Source organism: Takifugu rubripes, chromosome 13 (assembly GCF_901000725.2).
Source record: "Takifugu rubripes chromosome 13, fTakRub1.2, whole genome shotgun sequence".
Classification (NCBI taxonomy): Eukaryota; Metazoa; Chordata; class Actinopteri; order Tetraodontiformes; family Tetraodontidae; genus Takifugu; species Takifugu rubripes.
In genome coordinates this window covers 18,233,835-18,252,806 of record NC_042297.1, presented here as the reverse complement: position 1 = coordinate 18,252,806, position 18,972 = coordinate 18,233,835, and the positions used below count along the sequence as shown (strand labels likewise).

Below are 18,972 nucleotides of genomic sequence, written 5' to 3'. Positions count from 1 at the left end.
CAAGCAATGAGAATGAAGTTGCAAAAAAGCAAACAAACAAACTTCATTCTCTGGTTTTTCTTTCATATAACTTACAGAGATCTTCAACGATGAGTGTCGAGGGCGGTCATTTTTTATTCTTGGGCTCTGCTGCGCTGGCAAGCGTCCGCCAGCACGGGCTGACGGGAAGTGTGACAGATGGTGAAGCAAAGATGCAACTCTTTTGTTGAATAGTTGATGCGTTTCTTCTTCTTCTTTTATCCGGGACGATCTGTGGCAGGCTTGATCAAGGGTGGCTAACTGGGCTCTGCGTGGAGGGACTCTGCTTGTATCTCGGTTCAAGTGTTTGAAATCGATATTTAGATGTACGCCGCGGCAGACGCCCGCCCCCTCCACCCGCCCTCGCCTACAGCCTCGCTGAATGCGACGCATCAAGAGGAATTTTTTCCGGTGTTGTCCACCTTTAACTTTTGTGATGAAAGCAGGGGCTTCTAAATGTGAGGTGCATTAGCGCCGTACCCTTATGCTCAATGAGCATTATTAAAGGGCCCTCCATGATGTGAGCCTCAGCACTTTATCGGGTACTTCATGTCAGAGTGTTTTCAAGACAGAGATCATCCTCGCCGCTTGCGTAAAGTGGGGAGAAATGTTACGTTCAAGACTGTCCAGTGGTAGAGTCAAAGGTCCAGGCGAGTGGCGTGTTGACAGGAGGGCCTTTCTATCAGAGAGAGCTCTTGACAGAGCAGGAACTCAAGTCAGTGTATCAGAAGAGCGCATGGCGTGTGCGGGAGAGTGATACGGTGTTTAGCGCTGGTGAGCGCTTTCACTCGTAGGCACAAGAGGAAAAATGCCAAATGAAAGGAGAGGATGGGGAGTTGTCAGCCTGAAGAACAAACAGTGGAGGAGGAGGCGGAGGAGGAGGTGAACGGTGAAGGATGTGCCTGACACCGAGCACACCCAGCGGGATAATGTTAGCCTCCAGCGGCCTTGACCGCTGCCTGTGACCAACCCTGGATTATCCAGTACGCTCTGACCATGTCCTGCTGCAGGGCTGCCTGGGTGGTCTGAGCACACAAACAGGCGGGCGCCGTTTGGGATGAGGCGGGCGCCTTCACCTCGGGAGGAAAGTGGAACGGCGTGCAAATACGGAGTCAATAGAAGAATGCGATGGGGATGGGGGCGCATAATGACAATGCAAATTTGAGTTCTGGTGCTGTATAAAAAGCGTGCCACGCTGCCCGACTGGGAGCGACTTGTTTCAGAGGCGTTTACCAGCCTCTTTCATGTCCCCCACCTCCAGGCTCTACTTCATCGACAGGACTCATTAGCTGTTGTTACACCCCCACCTCCCCACCCCAGTTTTTTGTTCATTAAGATGTGCTAATTATTCCCCTCCATATTTTAAAGCCCTCCCGATTACCAACAGGCAATTAACATTTGATGAGAGTGATGACACAAAAATTAAAGATGGAATGATGAGAATTTTGAAAAGAGCGATGCACTTTTGAAACAAGATGAGATATTGGCGGCGACGCGGGTTAGCGGTTCTTCGACGTGTATATTTTTTATTGCTACGTAATCGGAACATTTGGGTCACGGAGACAGCAGCGGAGCTCCGATTGCTGCAAGTCTCAGATGGCATAGGAAGGAGTGTGTGTGTGTGTGTGTGTGCGTGTGTGTGTAGCGAGACCGTGTGAGGGCCCACAGAAACACACTGACCTGGATCTGCTGCTGGAGGAGGTTGATTTTGTGCTGCTGCTGCAGGAGCTGCTGCTGCTGCCGCGCGATCTGTTAGGAAACACGAGTCAGAGGCGGGAAAACGAAGGTTATTCCAGGCGAGTGATGCTGGAGCAGCAGGAGAACACCTTTGCATCAGGGAAATGTTGCCAAAGCTGACAGCAAACCTCAGTTTTTAAGTCTGCTGAGCCGCACAGACAATTTTTAGAAAGACAATAAATGATTTACAGGCTGGAGCCACAGAAACGCGATGAAGGAGAAGCGCTCAGATGTGACGGGACCGTTGGGGGGGTCCAACGCCACCCCTGAGTGACAAGCCGCTGCTCTGCAATCTCCCTTCAGCCCCCCTCTCTCCGCAGTATGTGCCCACTTGATCGAGCGTGACAACCTGGTTTTAAATGTCATTTAATTTTCATTTCTAAAATATAATTACAAAGCGTTGGCTGTAAGATACCGGCCGTCTGCAAATGTGTCAAGATTAATTTGTGCTGGCTTCCTCGCGAGTGTCAACAGTTAATTACGCCGTTGTATCTTGACGGCTGGGTGACATTCTGGCTCTCAGCGGGGGGGGGGGGGGGACACGACTCTCCCTCCGCTCCATCTCCCTTCTCAGCTTATACGCCTCCGTTTTTAAAAAAATAAAAAAGAGATCAAATCGCGAAATGTCTCAATGTCTCGGCTGCAATGTCCACAAAGAAGTGCGGAGTTGAGAGTAGTTTTGCAAAAGAACATCATTGATTGGAAAAGAGATCAATGCCGTTAATGTATTATTAGTGTACTATGACCAAATGCATCACTCCGAGGTATATGGGCGATCTCTTCATTTACCACATGAAGGTCTGAGAGTGTGCTGAGAAAACTCTGAGTGAACTCCTCACTGATAATTGACTCGTAGCCATTAGGGTGGCTGCTGATAATAAAAGTGTCGGCCGCCTGGATAGTTTGTGTCCTTATTTCTTCTCCGACATTAACACACTTCATGGCCCCTGCTAATTTGCTGATTTGTACAATATGGCTCATTGGCCCGATTCACACCGCAAATCTAATGCCAGGCCTGTTCTAATAGGAGTCGATTTATAAGATGTAGGAGGATTTCCATGTTTAACACGACGTTTAATTCGCACATCCCCTCGCATTTGTTGGTAAAAGTCATAATAACGTTTTTCCTTCCACGCAGCATAAACGTGGGCGAAGGAGCGTGGCAGAAATATCCGAGGTAATATAGAACGTAACGTCTCTTAAATTTAATATTATTGCAAATTCCCGCCCGGGTCCGAGAGTTTATGGGCACATTTCGGGCATGAAATCTAATGTGACGTTGAGTAAAATGACAATTTGTTGCAAACTCATTTAATTGGGTTTATTACCGACAGAGAGGAGATGAAGTAAACAAGACTCCACGAGAAGGGGAATAAATGTTTTCAGTCCTAAAAAAGATGGAACGCTGAGCGCGGCTGAGGGATAAGTGCCGCAGGTTTTCCTAAGATCGGGAAACTCTCACCTGCTCCTGTTGCTGGCGCGCCAGCTCCATTTGTTGCCTCTGCTTCTCCATCTGAGAGGCCGCCAGCTTCTTCTGCTCGTCGTGGGCGGCCAGGAGCTGCTCCCGCAGGCTGATCAGCTGGCTGATCATCGTGGAGAGCTGATGTTCCTTTTCTGCCAGGCTCTCTGGAGTACCTGGGGAGGACGGCGAGAAGAAGGGAGAGTGGTGTCAAGAGTGGAATAGATAACAACAACGTCAAAACATGGAAGTGTTGTGCGTACCTGGGAGTACACAGCTCATGGAATAATAACCGGGACTACAGAGAGGCAGTTGTTCGTTGTAAGGAAAACTGCAGTGGCCTGTTATTGTACACAGCTAAATATAAAAAAATAAGTGCACACAGTCAAAAGGACCATGTGTCCAACTGCAGCGGCACCAATCAGCCGCCTCGCTTTAGGAAAGCGCCAAGGGCGTTGGTGGCCTGCAGGTGTCTATCTTTCCGTGGATGGTGTTCACAGCTTTAACGGGGAGGGAGGAAATGAATCGTTCCCAACACACAGACAAAGAGCTGCAGGGAACTGTCACACCGAGGTGGCAGACTGGAACAGGAAGCGTCGGAACGCCGTGCAGAACGCACCAGAACCGTGCTATAAATACGCACTCTGACTTACGAAAGAGACATTTCTATCGTAACGACGCACCGTTTTCTGTCGTTACCCGTGTGGTTCCTCCATGGGCCCAATAGGCTAATTCCTCTCTGGAGTCACATGTCTGCACAGTGTGTGATGGAGAGAGCAGCTGAGCGGCATTGCTCTCTCCCTCTACCTAATCAATGCTAAGTGATCCTACCATTGACTTACACCGCCAACATAATTGCCAGTGAGAGGCTAGACAGTAACTCACTCTCCTCCCACTGCACTTCAGTGTGACAAGCTGATCCGGGGAAACGCACAATGAACCGACAGGAGAGAGAGAGGGAGAGAAAGACTGATAAAAGCATGGATACCCAGATAACAGTGTGGTGGAGGCTGGCCCGGAGCCAGTGGGAGCTGAATTCCTTCCTGGGTGTCTTCCTCTCGTCTCTGGCCACATCTGTCTTGAGTTTCTGCGAGAGCTCCCAGGGGCCCTCTCCACTCAAACTATTTTAATTTGACTAAACACCTGATTTATTTTATCTCTCCGATGAGGAAAGTCGTTTGTCTTAATAGGGCTTGTCAACCTCCAGAACCCATTCAGGGCAATTTACTGGCAGGCTTGTCTGAACCTCGGTTCGCCCCACTCTGCCTTCACCGCCCGCTGCAATGGAAGAGAGCTGCAATTCTTCATTTATTCTCCTGACGAGAAAAAAAAGGAAAAACACCTAAAGGCAGCTATTCATCGGCTTCGTGCGCAGTTTCTGAGGGTTGAATTGACTTCTTATTCACCAGACTACGCTTGTTGTGAAAGGCTTATCTGTAAAATTGATACAATCGGCACCAATTTTATTAACCTTTGACCTTGTCCACCAGGGAGCCGTCTTTTACACTGACATAAACCGTCTGTGGTCACCATAAATTCCCATAGTGAGGGAGGAAGATACCAAAGGAAATAATAAGGGAAGAAAGAAGGGAAAACATAAAAAGAAACGCATCCAAACAAGGACAGGGGGTGGGGTGGGGGTTGGGGGGGTTCATAGGGGCCAGCACGGGTGACCTTGAGTTGGGAACAAAACATCTGGACTCAATGACAGCCCGGATAATTCCACGTGACCCATCATTTCTGACTGGAGTGTCAGTGTTGTAAAAGCACAAAAACAGAAGCAGGCAGAAAGAGAAAAGTCCTGCAACGTATTGAACATATCATGAATATGCAGGAGGGCTTGGAAGTGGCGCTCCCCTCGCTGGGCGAGCCTGAGCTCAGACTCCAGAAGAATGCCAACAGAGGGCTCTTTGTTTTGAGGATGAACTGAACAGCAGGAAGCCCAAACTGCCCTCTGGATTACCACCCAAATGCCCCTTCTTCCTCACGTCTCTTATGATTGAAAACTTTCTGTTTAAAAAAAAAGAGTAATCAGTGCAGATATACGGTAATAAACGTCAACAGTGAAAAGTGGTCATAAAAGAAGATATGCTTTGTTTTTCAGTGTTAAAATTTAAATTCTTTCTGCTTTAAATTATGGATCGGCTTTAAAATGCAGATAAAACTTTTATTGGGCGGTGCAGAAGAGGAGGGTTGTGGTCTCCGTCTGACCAGCCCGCTGACAAGAGAGGCCGTTTCCTGCATATTGCATGGCTTTTAACAGCGGTGGGGCCGGGGTCTGCCCGTTAACACGTCTCCTCACATCGCGCTTCCGCCGCCAAACAGACAGGCCAGAGCCGCGCGGGTGCTATATAAACCCTCGCAGCGAGCCCAGACCTAACATGTTGTGACATCCTCCCGTTAAGGCGACTGAAGCGCAGTGGGACAATGAACCGACAAAACAAGCAGGAGCCCACGAGGCAGCGGTCAAGCTGCGCCGGCTCCTTTTTACTGTTTTCTTCTCAGGCCGCCGCGTTCCCTTGAAGATTTCGGGTCCGAGCCGTCCGTCCGTGGCGTCGGAGGGTCTGCGTTCGGTCACGGCGCATCCTGCATCCACCTTTTGAGATCTCGGTGTCTTTCAAAAACGTCACAAACTGGGGCAGAAAACATCAACGGGCGACTAAATAAATGATAAGAGGAAAACAAGCAAAGCCATGGTTGCTTGGGGAGGAATGGGGGTATTTGAGCCTTGGGGTACTTGGATAAAAGGCACTTTGTAGGGGTGCGATTTGTTCTGTCCAATACCCACATCTTCCTCTCTCTTGGCTCCCTCCTCTCAGCTCTAATCAAGCAGTCTCTAATTTGGGTTCCAAGTCCAGTACCGGGGAAAAAGAAGGAGGCTTGTTACTTTGAAGAGTCCCGAGTGAATAAGGCAGATAAAAGATTCAGGCACAAAAAAGAAGTGTGTGTGTGTGTGTGTGTGTGTGTGTGTGTGTGTGTGTGGGGAGGGGGGGTGAAAAGTGGGAAAATCACAAGGCGCCCTAGTCTCTTCCCTTTTTTTGGTTACAACAGCTGAGCCATTCTAAACAGATCTGAATCCAGGTTTTCTTTTTTTTAGTGCCAAAAGACTGGAATTTCTTTGTCTCCCAATCACGTGGATAGTTCGGATGCTTCCGTATGCTCCAAACCCACCCTGAGCAAACTCAAACCCCTCTTAATGCTGCGATCCGAGCAACACATAGGTTGAACACTGTCTGTGTGAAGGAGGTGTGAGCGTGTGCACGTGTGCGTCCTGCTACTCCAATCGATAAAAGGTACGTGCCCCTGCACGCTCCCTGTGGTCTTCTGACCCTTTGTCCAATCTTTCCCAAGAAAACACAAAGAATCAATTGAACAGCGGCTAATGGCATCTATTGCTACTTCCTTCAGTCTTCAAAACTGGATTTTTTTCCTTGCTTAAGGAGTTTTCTTCAAAACCCTGAGACCGCTGCAAAAATAGAATCAAACGCAAATCAATCTTTTGACCAAATTCTGTTTTTTGAAGCTGAATCCGACCAGAACGGGAATATTCCGTGTTTTTTTTGTTATAACACTGGCTGAAAACCAAGGCGGAATGAAAAGGAGCCAGTGTTGGTGTTACTTAGCTTTTCACGGCTCCTGTTTATCCACAGCGATAATTCAAGGCCATATGTGTTTCCCAGAATGTGGCGCTAACACGTGCCCTACAACCAGACAATGTGAGCAACAGCTGCTTTACCTGGCGTGCTGCCTCCGCCATGATATAAAAGCTGCTAATGTTGCCAATAAATTCCCATTAACAAGCACTTCTAATGATAAACAAACACGTGTCAGACTCCACCGCAGCGACATCCAGACCTCCAGCTTTACTGCGTCTAAAAGTTCGGTAAACAGGCCACACCTTTTGGGATGTCTTAAGTGTGGAAATTAAAGAAATTGCTGATAACCGTGTCACATTTCTAATTGGCTCAGGGATCAATACTCACATGCAATTGTTGCTAATGCAAGTGCACTTCAACCCTGCTGGCTTTGCAGCTCAGCACTGATGGAGGCTAATATTTTGATGATAGAGGAAACTTCACTCTTCAGTGTAATTATGCTAATGCGAGCGCTCCAGTACTTCACTGTCCACCCCCTGACACCGGACAAGGCACTTCATCATCGTCGAGATGGGGGCTTGACCTGAACACGCTGCACTGCGGGGAGCGCAGATGACCCTGAAATACACACTGGAGGCTTAAAAGGGAGTCAACACAGAAACTTTCCTTCAGTTCTTGGAGTACGTGGAAGAAAACTCTTCTTTGACTCTGAAATACCTTGTAAGATCTCTGCACTGGGGAGGGTGTTGCATGTATACAAGGCCGCATAAAAGAAAAACAATCTTCACTCCTATTCATCTATTCTGGCCATTATGCTGATGAGTCTGGCCCATGTGCCCTTACAATCTAAAAAAGCATACGCACTTTTCAAGGCTTTTAATTAAATAAAACTCTTAGCGCCTAGAATACCTGGAGACAGCAACGGCATATTGTTTGCAAAACCTTGTAGGTCTATTAAAGAGTTAAAGAATGAGCGGTTTTTTTTCATTCTTGCCACCGTTTATTATGACAACAGGAGACTCTTGGAAGCATGTGAATGAAATGAAAATGTGATGTTCCAGACAGAGAAAAACCGGTGCGTTTAATAAAGAGACAATAAGCACAAAGTAGAGGTGCAGTGAAAAGCAGTGACGTGCACGTGTGAGCTCACATGAATAGATGAACCTTTACATGACCGACAAAAACACAAAAAAAACCCGCATGTCCCCGTTTGCCAAGAGAGTGTCGATATCTGAAGGCAGGCCTGCTTGTTTAGCGTCCTGAGCGCTAGCACAGGTCGGCTTTTCAGGGTTGTGAAAACGTGTGTGCGTGTTGTGTGTTCTCGTCAGCTGGAAACAGACTGAGCGCGCCTGTTTGCATCGGGTCCATTATGCAACTCTAAAAGTCGTTAGTGAAACGATTCATGACAAACCGCCGGAGCATAATTCAGAGCACAAACAGAAAGCCCTGTCCGTGCACACGCACAGAGATCCACAAACATTCACAAGGACAGCACTTCCTTCTTTTTACCTCCATCGCCACAAGCTAAATTCTTCAATTCATTAGAGGAGAAAAACACACAGTCCAACACTTTCATACATTCATCTGGCAAATGTGGCCCGAGGAATAATGATTTACTATGGCTCATATTTCACCTGAGTGCACCGAGCAAACAGTTGACTGAAGTGTTATGGAGAAAATGCAAACCCAAGCATTTTATTTTTTCAGGGGGAGTGACGGGACAGATGCCGTTTTGTGCCGCGCGTGAATGGTTTTATTTATTTATTTACAGCACGCCGTCAAAATTACAAACGCTGAATTCTTTCCCCGCTCTGTCCCGCCGCCGTCTCGGACAACACCTCGCTTTAGGGAAGAGATGGCTCGAAAGCGTTTAAAATGACCTGCAGCCTTTTTTAGGTGAAGGCTTCTCAGGTCAGTATCACGTTTAACCTGCTGCCCTGAACTTCCTGCCCTCCTCTGCCACACACACACTATTGTTACTTTGACTGTGACAGCCTACTGGACTTTGATGTCTTCCATGGTAGCATAGAGCAGCAGCTATGTTGTTTTCTATGCAGATGATACATGTATATGTGTGATAGATAGATAGATAGATAGATAGATAGATAGATAGATAGATAGATAGATAGATAGATAGATAGATAGATAGATAGATAGATAGATAGATAGATAGATAGATAGATAGATAGATAGACAGATAGATAGATAGATAGATAGATAGATAGATAGATAGATAGACTGATTTACTGCGTAGTTTCCTTCAGTTCAGTACTGAACTCGAAGACCTTGCACAAAGCAAACATTTAAAAGAGAGCATCGATATTTCCCACTGGACACATTTGACACAATATACCACACGTACACACACACACACACACCCAGATGTCTACACACCTCCATACATCTGTGCCTAAAGGGTGAGATGAATGGAAGCTTTGCATGATATTTTTTTAAAAGACACAAATCTGAGATGTATAATTATAAATGTCAAGTCTGAGTATCCACATCTAAAATCTCTTTCTTTCTCTAGGCTCCCTCCACTCCTCCTGCACTCCTCCTTTTACCTAGCCTCCTATTATCTGCTACTTTTTGTGGTTTGGAGCCCTTCCAGATGGCCTGCCTTTCTTGCTCTGTGGTTTTGTTCAGGAGATTTCATCTCCCTCCTCATCGTTCCTGCAGATTGACAGCTAAGCTCAGGTATGAAAACAAACAGTTAGCTCTGGAATTGACTGCTGAAAAGAAATCCACTGCTAATGCTCCTTCACAAACCCTCCTTTTTGCCTGCTCCTGCTGATGCTAAGCCCTAACAGCATATATAAAAAGAAAAAAGGCAGATAGAGATTTAAAATCATTAACCCCTTGCTAACGCAGCTCTACGTGTCTGGATTAAGCACACCACTTTTGCTGGATTATTGTGCTTGTTCTTTCAAAACCCTAAAATTTAGGTGGAGGGGGGGGGGGGGGTGTCTTCACTCCAGAAATGGCACACTCTGGGTCTAAATATCCCCGGTGTCAAAAAGCTGTAATTACAGATGAGTCATGTGGAAGAGGTAAATGCTAGGGTGAGCGAGGCGACTTTGAAAAGCCAATCTCTGATTCTACTGATATAATTGTTTTGCTTTGTTTGTTTACCACGTGCGCGCGTTCACGTCAACAGGAAAAAGGCATTCGGGACGTGTTTGAACACAGGTGCGGAGAAGAATGCATTTATGGCTCCGCGCAGAAGCCTCGGGTCAAATTCTACCACACCTATTGTTTTTAAGACGTTAATTATTTTTTATATCAGCACAAGTCAGCCCCATTTTCTTCCAGCAGCCATACAATTTCTTGTTTTTCAAGGTTTCACGACAATGCTGGAAGGTGGCCTCATACAGTAGGTGCTCTTTGGAATCAAGGAATAATCTTCACTGAACGCGCAAGGCCGTCTCGTGGGCGGGTTCCGTGGTGATAATATGCAGGGTATTTTGGCTTCTCTTCTTTTTTCCCTGCCTCCCTCCTTTGGATCTGATTTTAAGCTAACAATTAATGGAACCTCTGATTCATCGCAACACTCTAGATCTTAATCATGAGGTGTTTTCTACTTGCTACCTTTGTTTGTGTTTTAATTAGATGGACCTTGTGTGTCTCCAACCCTGGGCTCCTTTTTAATTGCCTGTATTTACATCAGGCAGACATCAAACACACACACGCTGGGGGGGGGGGGGGGGGGCATTTGTAAGGGGGAGCACAAAGCCGCCCTTTGAAATGTCTACAGTCATATGAAATGGCATGCTAATTAAAAATCTAAGGCCGCCACTGGGAAAGGAGAAGCATTTATATTGGGAACGGTGGTGTATAGACTGGCTCATAACTCATCAACAGACAGAGGCCATAGTGTTTATTATCACACTCCCTACCTGTTTACAGACCACCAAGTAACCTTCTTGTTCCCATTCATCAAATAGAGGAAATGCCCTGCCTGTAATTTAACAGGCCGCCTTTCAAAAGGCTAAATCATCTTAAACATTTTACCCAGAGCACTTTGATCTACTGTGGCACGCCGGATAATAGGGCAGGTACGATGAATCTAATTCCCCCGCTGTGATTTATCCTTCAGTTCATTAAGGTTATTGCCACTGAATATACTACAATGCTAGAACGCTGCACCAGAATCTAACAGCAGCTCACACCTAAGCTCGGCGCTCATTGTCGTTTCACCGAAGCATGTTTTCCACCGCAGGGACCATTTACTCGGGATTTTGAAAAACCTTGGTGCACTTCAACCAAAGTTCCCCAGGAATAATACTTTCTCTCGATCCCAAACTTCCCCTGAAAACGGCACCTGGTTGGGATGAAGGACTTTTCAGGTTTTTGAGGGGCGGGGCTTTGTGCTGAAGAACGCCGATTGGTGGAAACCATTTCTGTGAACCCGCCGTGGTCACGCCAGTTTGCAGCTGAAAACTTGTTCTTTTCACTTACAAGAGCTTGACTTTGAAAAAGGAAAAAGAGCTACAAGACAATGACATGGTCCAGGCTCAGTTAACTTGAACCAAGCAGAAGTTCTGCAGAACTTTGAGAATTTAACCGAATCTGTGGACGAGTAGTCGCCCCCCCCCCCCAACAGCATGTTTGATTTGATTTCAGGAACTTTTTTAGGCACTGGAAATGGAAACCACAGTAAAATAAATTATTTGCAATAAAATAACATTTTTTTGGAATAAAAGTTCCTGGAAACATTGGTGGAAGGGGGGAAAAGGGCGGGGGGCTCAAACAAGACATGAAAGTAAATTTAAATTCCAGGTAACTGAGGGGTTTATTCCAAGTCCCAGCTGTTCGGTGACTGACAGTTTACTAACAGGAACCATAATGATAAATAGGATAAGCAGATAAAGTGAAGGAATCTGTTATCTCTGATAAAGACGCAGCTAATGAACGCTGCGGCCGTGTGCCCACAGTGACGGGCTGCTGTTATCAGCCAGCTGGTATTGTGCTTCTCCGTGCTGTATAAACACAGCAGCTCTCAGTAACAGTCAGTGCTAAGGACTGAGCGGGAGCCCTGCCCATTCGCGGCCCACCTTCACCCTGCCATAAACACAGACTTCGGGGGAGTGCTGAGTTATGCTTCGCCCCGCTGCATTTGATACACCTCACAGAGGCGCTCGCTGTCAGAGCCGAGAAATTCGACTGAGTACAGCGCCTCTATTTTCTCTCCTCCTCTCCACGGCCCCGCGCCTCCAACCGGGCTTCTGTTTACAACGAGCGCACGTTGGGGTTCGCGATCACCGCAGCAGCAAGGACCGAGACGCGGGACGGAGAGCCGTCGAAAGTGACAGCAATAAAGTGTCGACAAGCAGACAGAGTCTCGGAATTGACCTAAAAATGGTTGGAATTTTTAAGACGGCGCTCTGTAGAGTCGAGCATTCCATCTCCAGATAAGAGCACGGAGAAATGAATAAGGAGGGCAGCCAAAGGCCTTTGTTTTATTCCAGAGTACAAGACTGTTTCTGAGATTATACAGCACATGGATAATATATGTCTGATAGGAATGAGGGACTTGTTAACATGGCTCAGAGCGGTGTTTGTGTGATAAATCTGCCAGGTTCCACTCAGCCCTACCTTTGACTTCTGCCAGCAGTTCACTGGTGTTGAGCCGTTCCATCTTCTCCTTCCAGTCTTTAGAGAGAAGTTTCTCCATACAAGTGGATTCTGAAAGAAAAGGAGCCGTTTTAAATGGTTTATCCCCCATTTTGCGTGACTTGTTGTATATTGGAGTTAAATATGATGAGCTGAAACGTGGCAATTTATTAAAACATTAAAAGTGGAGGGATGAGCTGAGGGTTAAATGGGGATGGAGTGGAAGCATTGTGGGGATAACATAAGGGCAGATCCATTTGAGAGGGAGGCCGGGAGTGAGACGGGGTACGACCGAGTGTTCTCATGGCTGCCAATGATGAAAACAATTAACATTTGTCCAGCTGACAATGAATCAGAGGAGGAATGGCTGCAATCTGCCATGCTGTCGCTGGGTAGCTGATAAAGAACACACTGGGCCAGCTGACCCGGGCCTCCACCATCCCTGCACTGACTTGGCGTCAGTCTGTTCCCATCAAACACCAGCAGCAGAAGAAATCCTCTACCTTCAGAGGCAGTCTCCACCAACTGGCTCAGCTGGGAGCCGAATATGTAACCACTGGTACCGAGCTGTTAATGTTGATTTGGGCGGGTTCTTTTCTCCTGTTTGTATCTAATGTGATCATTTCACATCAGACCGGCGGGTTTTTTTTTAACCCATCTGCAACATCTCTTGACTGCACTTCCACAAACCAAACACTGCTGCTTCCTCCTCCAAACACTGACTTCAGAGGAACTGGGAGGAACGGGGGAGTCGCTACTCCGTGTGGCCTTGTTTATGGATGGCTTTCAGTGAGATCAAGCGGAGTGGCCATTTTTGTTTGATTGTCCACTTCCTCCGGTGAGATAGGGGTCGACAGGACGTCTTCAGCTCGGGGTCATTATAACATTACTTCTGCTTTATTGACTTTCCAATTCCGAACTCACAGTTTGTCCCCTTGACCCTGAGAGAGGGGTGGGGAGAAGGTGGGGGTGGGGGGGGGCTGCTCGTGTTTGCGCGTATTAACTCCCTTCATAGCGCCGAGATCACAGATCAGGCCTGGGAGGATGTGGGGGTGGGGGGTGCCCACGAAGCATAGCCCTCCTCCCCGGCTCCCCACCCCTGGGTGAGATGACTTCCTCCCCTGGAAGAAATCATAATCCTCCAACAAACAGGGCAACATCGGGCACCACATTTTCTGCCCTAAAGCACAGACTTATTTATAAAGTGGCAGAAAGGGGAAATAAACAAACAGTGAGCATATGTTAATATGCACACATATGTTCTCTCATTCACACGCACACGCACGCACACACACACATTTATCACAGATGCTGCTCCAGCAGTTGATCATTAAGGAATGCACCAACTGTTGGAGATAATGCGGTGCCAGCTTCCATTCTACTCCAGTCCTCCCCCTCCTTTCCTCCTCCCTCCCCGGAGAGCTGCCGCTCCCTCTCTTCTCCATCCCCTCCACTGGGCCAGACACGACCTGCCAAGTCCTGCAACAGGAGAAACTGCAGCTGGAATGCACCGCTGTCCTCCCTGCCTCCCCACCTGGGAGAGGTGAATAATGACCCGGATTACGATATAAGAATCACCCACGAACATCGTTCGGTGTCGGAGCGGCACCGGCGCACCAGGCAACCCAAGATCTCTCTAATGAAAGAGGAGCAGGTTTTATAGACGTGCGGGAAAACCTCCGATGCCTGGCTGTTCTCCCCTCTAAAAGCATATTTTTTGCAAAGAATTTATTGGAAAATAAGAGGAATGTAATTTCATGTAGAGTGTTTTTCTTCTGGATAAAATAAACTCCTCACTGTCAAAATAATAATTACTGTTGGGTAATAACTCAGGGGGTCAGAAATAGATACCGGCTGCATTAGTACTTAAGCAAATATTTTCTGACAATTGCGATCAAGATTTCTAGAAGAAAACCTAAAAAGTCTGGGGGCAAAGAAGTTTGTTTGCTTGTTGATTTCCAAGTAGGACATCCCATACTGGGGAATTAGCGAACACAAGAGAGGAGCCCAGTGAGTTTATTTTTATTTTCCTATGTGGGATTTAAAATCTCTTGTACCCCCACCCGTTCCATTCCTTTCCCTTGTCCCTCTCGAGATAAAATGCTCTGTGGCTGGGGAGCAGGCCATTCAGCTGGGATGAGAATGGAATGAAAACAATAGCCCTTATCAGGCTCTTATTTACATGTTCCCAGCGTCTCTGCAGTAGACAGCTTGGCTTGTCACCAAGCCCAGATCGCCTCACTGGACGCAGACCAACTTCCTCCAGCCCCGGCGATTCCAACGGTCCCTGCGGACACTTGCCTGGCACAGACGGCTCAGCAGCAAGAGCAGACAGCAACATACAAGACAAAACTACTGGAGTGGGCGTCCAAGACGTGTTCCCAGTGAGAGAGGAACGGTTTCTGGACTTTTAAGCCTGTCTGGGTCTCATTGTCTCCTCTCTGGGGCGGATGCTGTAGAGCTGGAAAACTGCCCTCGACTCTTTTTCGCAGATTTATGTGAGATTCTCCAAGCGGCGGCCGGAAGAAAGTGCGCAGCCTTCGCTGATTTAATTCTGCTAAATTCAAAGAAGGGTTTATCTCCTATCAGCGTTGTCATCTATGCGGTGCAGCGTTCCTGCACAGGTGTTCCTCTGATCTATTGATGTGGGCCAGATTTAGACACCTAAAGCTGAGATGAGCGGGCCAGATTAGGCGACATCTCCTTACAGTAGGAAAAACAAAGCTAATGATCCTCGTAAATCTTCACAAAAGACAAGTATTCTGTTTGATAAGTCACATTTCCAGAGGAGAACGCTGCCCGTGAGCATGTTTCTACAGCTGATTTAAGGAGCTCCATCGGCTCAAACAGTCGCTGCACACTGGAGAACCTGGAGGAACGCTCAGTTCAACAAACCCATCAAATCTTGTTACCTGTAAAATGGACAGTAATGAGACAGAGCTTCAAAGTTCAACTCTTATTTCAAAATTGCTCTGCAGATCGCACACAGAGATATGACGTCCAGCTAAGCCAGTGCTACACAGAGGTCTGAAAGGTTTCATTTGCCAAATTAAAATATCAGGCGAAGCTGCAAAATGAATCATGAAGGCAAAAGTTTATTATTATATATATATTTAAATTGCATTTTAAAATATGAAAAGCTTGATTTGGTGCAGAAAGAAGGCCCACAAAAACAACGGATTGTTGTAACAACTGGCCTTTTACTCCACATTGAGCTGTCAGCCATCAAATGATTTCACATTTTGAGCTCTGCTGGCAGGACGGAGATACGTGTCTTTGAGTGTTTGTTGCGTTGAGAAAGAGTTGGCAGAGAACAGAGGTCTATCCAGCACAGTGGAATTAACCATAAGTCACGGATAACGCATGCTAGCGCTGGCCTTGTGTATTAGCTGCCCCGGCCTCAAGGGGAAACGTATAATTACTAAATCAATGATCAACTGACACTGACCATATCAATTATTGTCTTCCCTGAATGCAGAGGGGGAAAATGCCACGAGGAGAAGCTGCAGAAAGACGGGAAACTGGGCTTAAAGCAGTCAGCAAATGCTTTCTGATTTGATATAAAACAGTTAAAGCAACGTTTGTGGGTTTTCTGAGCGCATAAGGAACAGACTGCTTAAAGGTCACGAACATTTACTTCATGCAATAGGCAGGAAATCATCAATCTCGCTTGTTTGCTCCTACAAAATAAGATGCTTACGTGCGCAGATTATGAGGAAAATGTGAGACCGGCGCGTGAATGATCTCAAAGAAATGAACCTGAATAGCTTTCAAAGACAAAGGCGGTTTCTCTGCTACCTTTCGAGCGCGCAGCCCGTCATAACCGAGGCGCCGTTCCTTCGCCGAAACATAAAAAAAACTGCGTCTCTCAGACAGACAATGATAGGTCGGCGTTTCATTTCCCATCCACTCTCGCTGCACAGGAAACAAATCAAAAGTCGAGACTGACTTATAAAAAAGAGAAAAGAAAAGAAAGAAAATGACTGTCACACACTCCAAGGAGTCCTTTGAATATCTTAATCACAGACACACTAAAAACAAGACCCCATCATCACACCAAATAAAACATAATAATTAGAAGAGGCAGAGTGGGAAGTGAGACGCGGAGAGAAAACATGTTTTTGTCATTCAGCCGGTAGCTCCCAAGACAACAGCTGCTGGATGCTGCAAATACTCCTGAAGTCTCCATAATCATGCCCTCATTGAAGTGAGGACAAAAAGGGCACTAATTGCAAGGGAGCAATCGGAACGCAATAGGTTACACACCCGGGTGATGCCGCACAATGGAAACGCTAAAGAGCGAACGGGGGGCATTCGGAGCACAACAGTTCGTCGGCGCTGGTATTCAGGTAATTACCTTCCCTCGTCGTCGCTTTTAATAAACTCTACCCCGTTCCAGAAGACTTTTAGGTGCAGTTAAATAATTCCATTTTTTTGTAATTAGTAGTTCTGGCATGCATAAATAAAAAGGAGCTGACATGTTGGAGCATTGTGGAGCACCTGCACCTCATGGTGGGCTTTCTTTAACTGACACCTCATCATTATTCCAGTTGGTGAGCATCTCAGTTAGCCACCTTTAGCTTATCCTGTTCAGTCATGTAAACGGCTGCTATAAATACACCGTAGCTAACCTGGAGTAGGTGCGCTTCAGCTACTACAGATTAAGTCTAAAGTGAGTATCACAGTTCCAGTCCTCCTTTCTGGGGGAAGGGGGGGGGGGGTTTGAGCGCCATTATGTATTCATCCCAATATAATGGGTGACCGCACAGCGACCGCTTTTATTTCGGCAAATTTCATCTTTCGGCTCCTTTTCCTCAGCACTGACCGACGCGTTAATCCCACCAGGTTGACCCGGCCGATCTGCAGAGACGTATACACAAGCAGCACCCTGACCTCTCTAAATAGGACACGTGTCTATCAAGCATATATGAATTAAGCGTCCCCGAGGGCCCTCACCTCCTGAGCTGAGCAGCATGTGACCTCTCCCAATCCATTTTACTGCGGCACTCTGTGGCAATCAGGCTTGAATTATTAAAGTGAGCGGTGAGCAATGATCAATTCATTGAGGCCCCCGCTCGCAGACCGCCCGGCCGTACTTCAGCAGAAATGACATTGAGATCACTTGAGTATGCTTCCAGACAATGCACATAAATGTGAAATACGTCAGCCCCGATATGTCAATAATCATAACCGTACAGGCTGAGGCCATGTTCGGGCTAATCCCGTGGAAACGGCGTTAGCAGATGTGAGGTGAGCAGGTTTGAGTTGAGAGTCCAACAGATGCTGGAGGAGTTGAAGAGCACCAATCACAAACCTCCCATCAGTAATGTTAATGTTGGACGGCGTCAGGCCCCCGCAGAGGGTCCAGAAAAAGCCAACTTTCAAAGTCAAATCTGCTCTGGAAAAATCCAAGGCGCCCCCGAAGAAACACGAAGTCCGAGGAAGACGAGAGGAAAAAAATCCAATCAAACTTCACGAGGAGCAGATGAGGAGCCAAGATAAACCAGCACTCAGAGCCCCCCAAAACTGCAATCTCCCCTTAAGCCGGAGAGTGGCAGCTGGCAGAACAGCTGGTGAATAGGATTAATGTCAGAAGAATGAAATAAAACTCAACATATGTCCGAGCCTGAGGTGTTGGGACTGTGCGTGATTGTGCCCCCGATGGATGCCATGTGTGCATCTGGAAGGAGCTGCTGCGCTGCTCCGCTCTCAACCCCACAAGGTCACTTTTAAGAACGAGGACCATTAAACGCCTCGATAGCAAAAGGAACTTTCCCCTCTGTCGGCTCTTTGCCCCTCTGCAGGGCAGCCTTCATCCAGGCAGCAGAGGAGCTGGGACAGACGGCTGAGAATCGGAGAATATCGGAGAATCCAGGTCTGATATGACACGTTGAAAAGCCCCGAGAAGGTCGGAGACGAAAGGTCGGATAAAATCGCATTCTCCTTTAAATGGCGGCATTATTGGGGGGGCAAGAACTGAAAATGTAGCTTGATTTCTAAAATGGCAGTGCTACAATTTAAATAAAAAATGTAAAAAAAAAAAAAAGAGAAACCGGGGAAAAGACTCTAAAATCACATGCAAAGGACCCGCGATAAGAAACACGTGCGGATCATTTTAATTTATAATTTCCATTTGATGTTGGTAATCATTAGCGTCCTCATGCTGTAATAAATTATAATAATTTCTCACAAGAATTGAATTACCGGGTACCTTGCATTGGCAGGTTTTTTTTCGGGTTTTTTCTTTTGGGGATGGGGGGGTGTGCACGCTACAATTTAACTGTCAAATCTGAACTTGCCTGCTAATCAGTGCTGGAAAACATTCACATTTATTCATCTATGTTAAATTAATAGACGTGTAGATGTGTGTGATCATGGCTGCTTGGTGTGATTTAGTAAATTAACGGGTGTCTGACTCTGCAAGGACAAAAAGAGACTAATAGGATCCACATGAATGCATTACAGTGCACAGTGAAGCCAAGTGTCGGGGAGACACATCCAAAGTTTATTTCATCATAAACGCTGGGCCACCGCGATGTGCTTGAGAGA

General features: G+C 46.8%; 1 protein-coding gene across 7 annotated transcripts in view; it reads right to left on the bottom strand.

The window, feature by feature from the left end:
- The window catches only part of sox6 (SRY-box transcription factor 6), a 104,535-nt gene that overhangs the window by 42,265 nt on the left and 43,298 nt on the right, over nt 1–18,972 (bottom strand). For all 7 annotated transcript variants that reach the window (XM_011610181.2, XM_029845736.1, XM_011610183.2 and 4 more), the window contains 3 exons: nt 12,406–12,495; nt 3,218–3,390; nt 1,699–1,767 (listed from right to left, as the gene is read on the bottom strand). In XM_011610181.2, the coding sequence (XP_011608483.1) occupies nt 1,699–1,767; nt 3,218–3,390; nt 12,406–12,495 (332 nt within the window). The remainder of the gene's footprint in view (nt 1–1,698; nt 1,768–3,217; nt 3,391–12,405; nt 12,496–18,972) is intronic.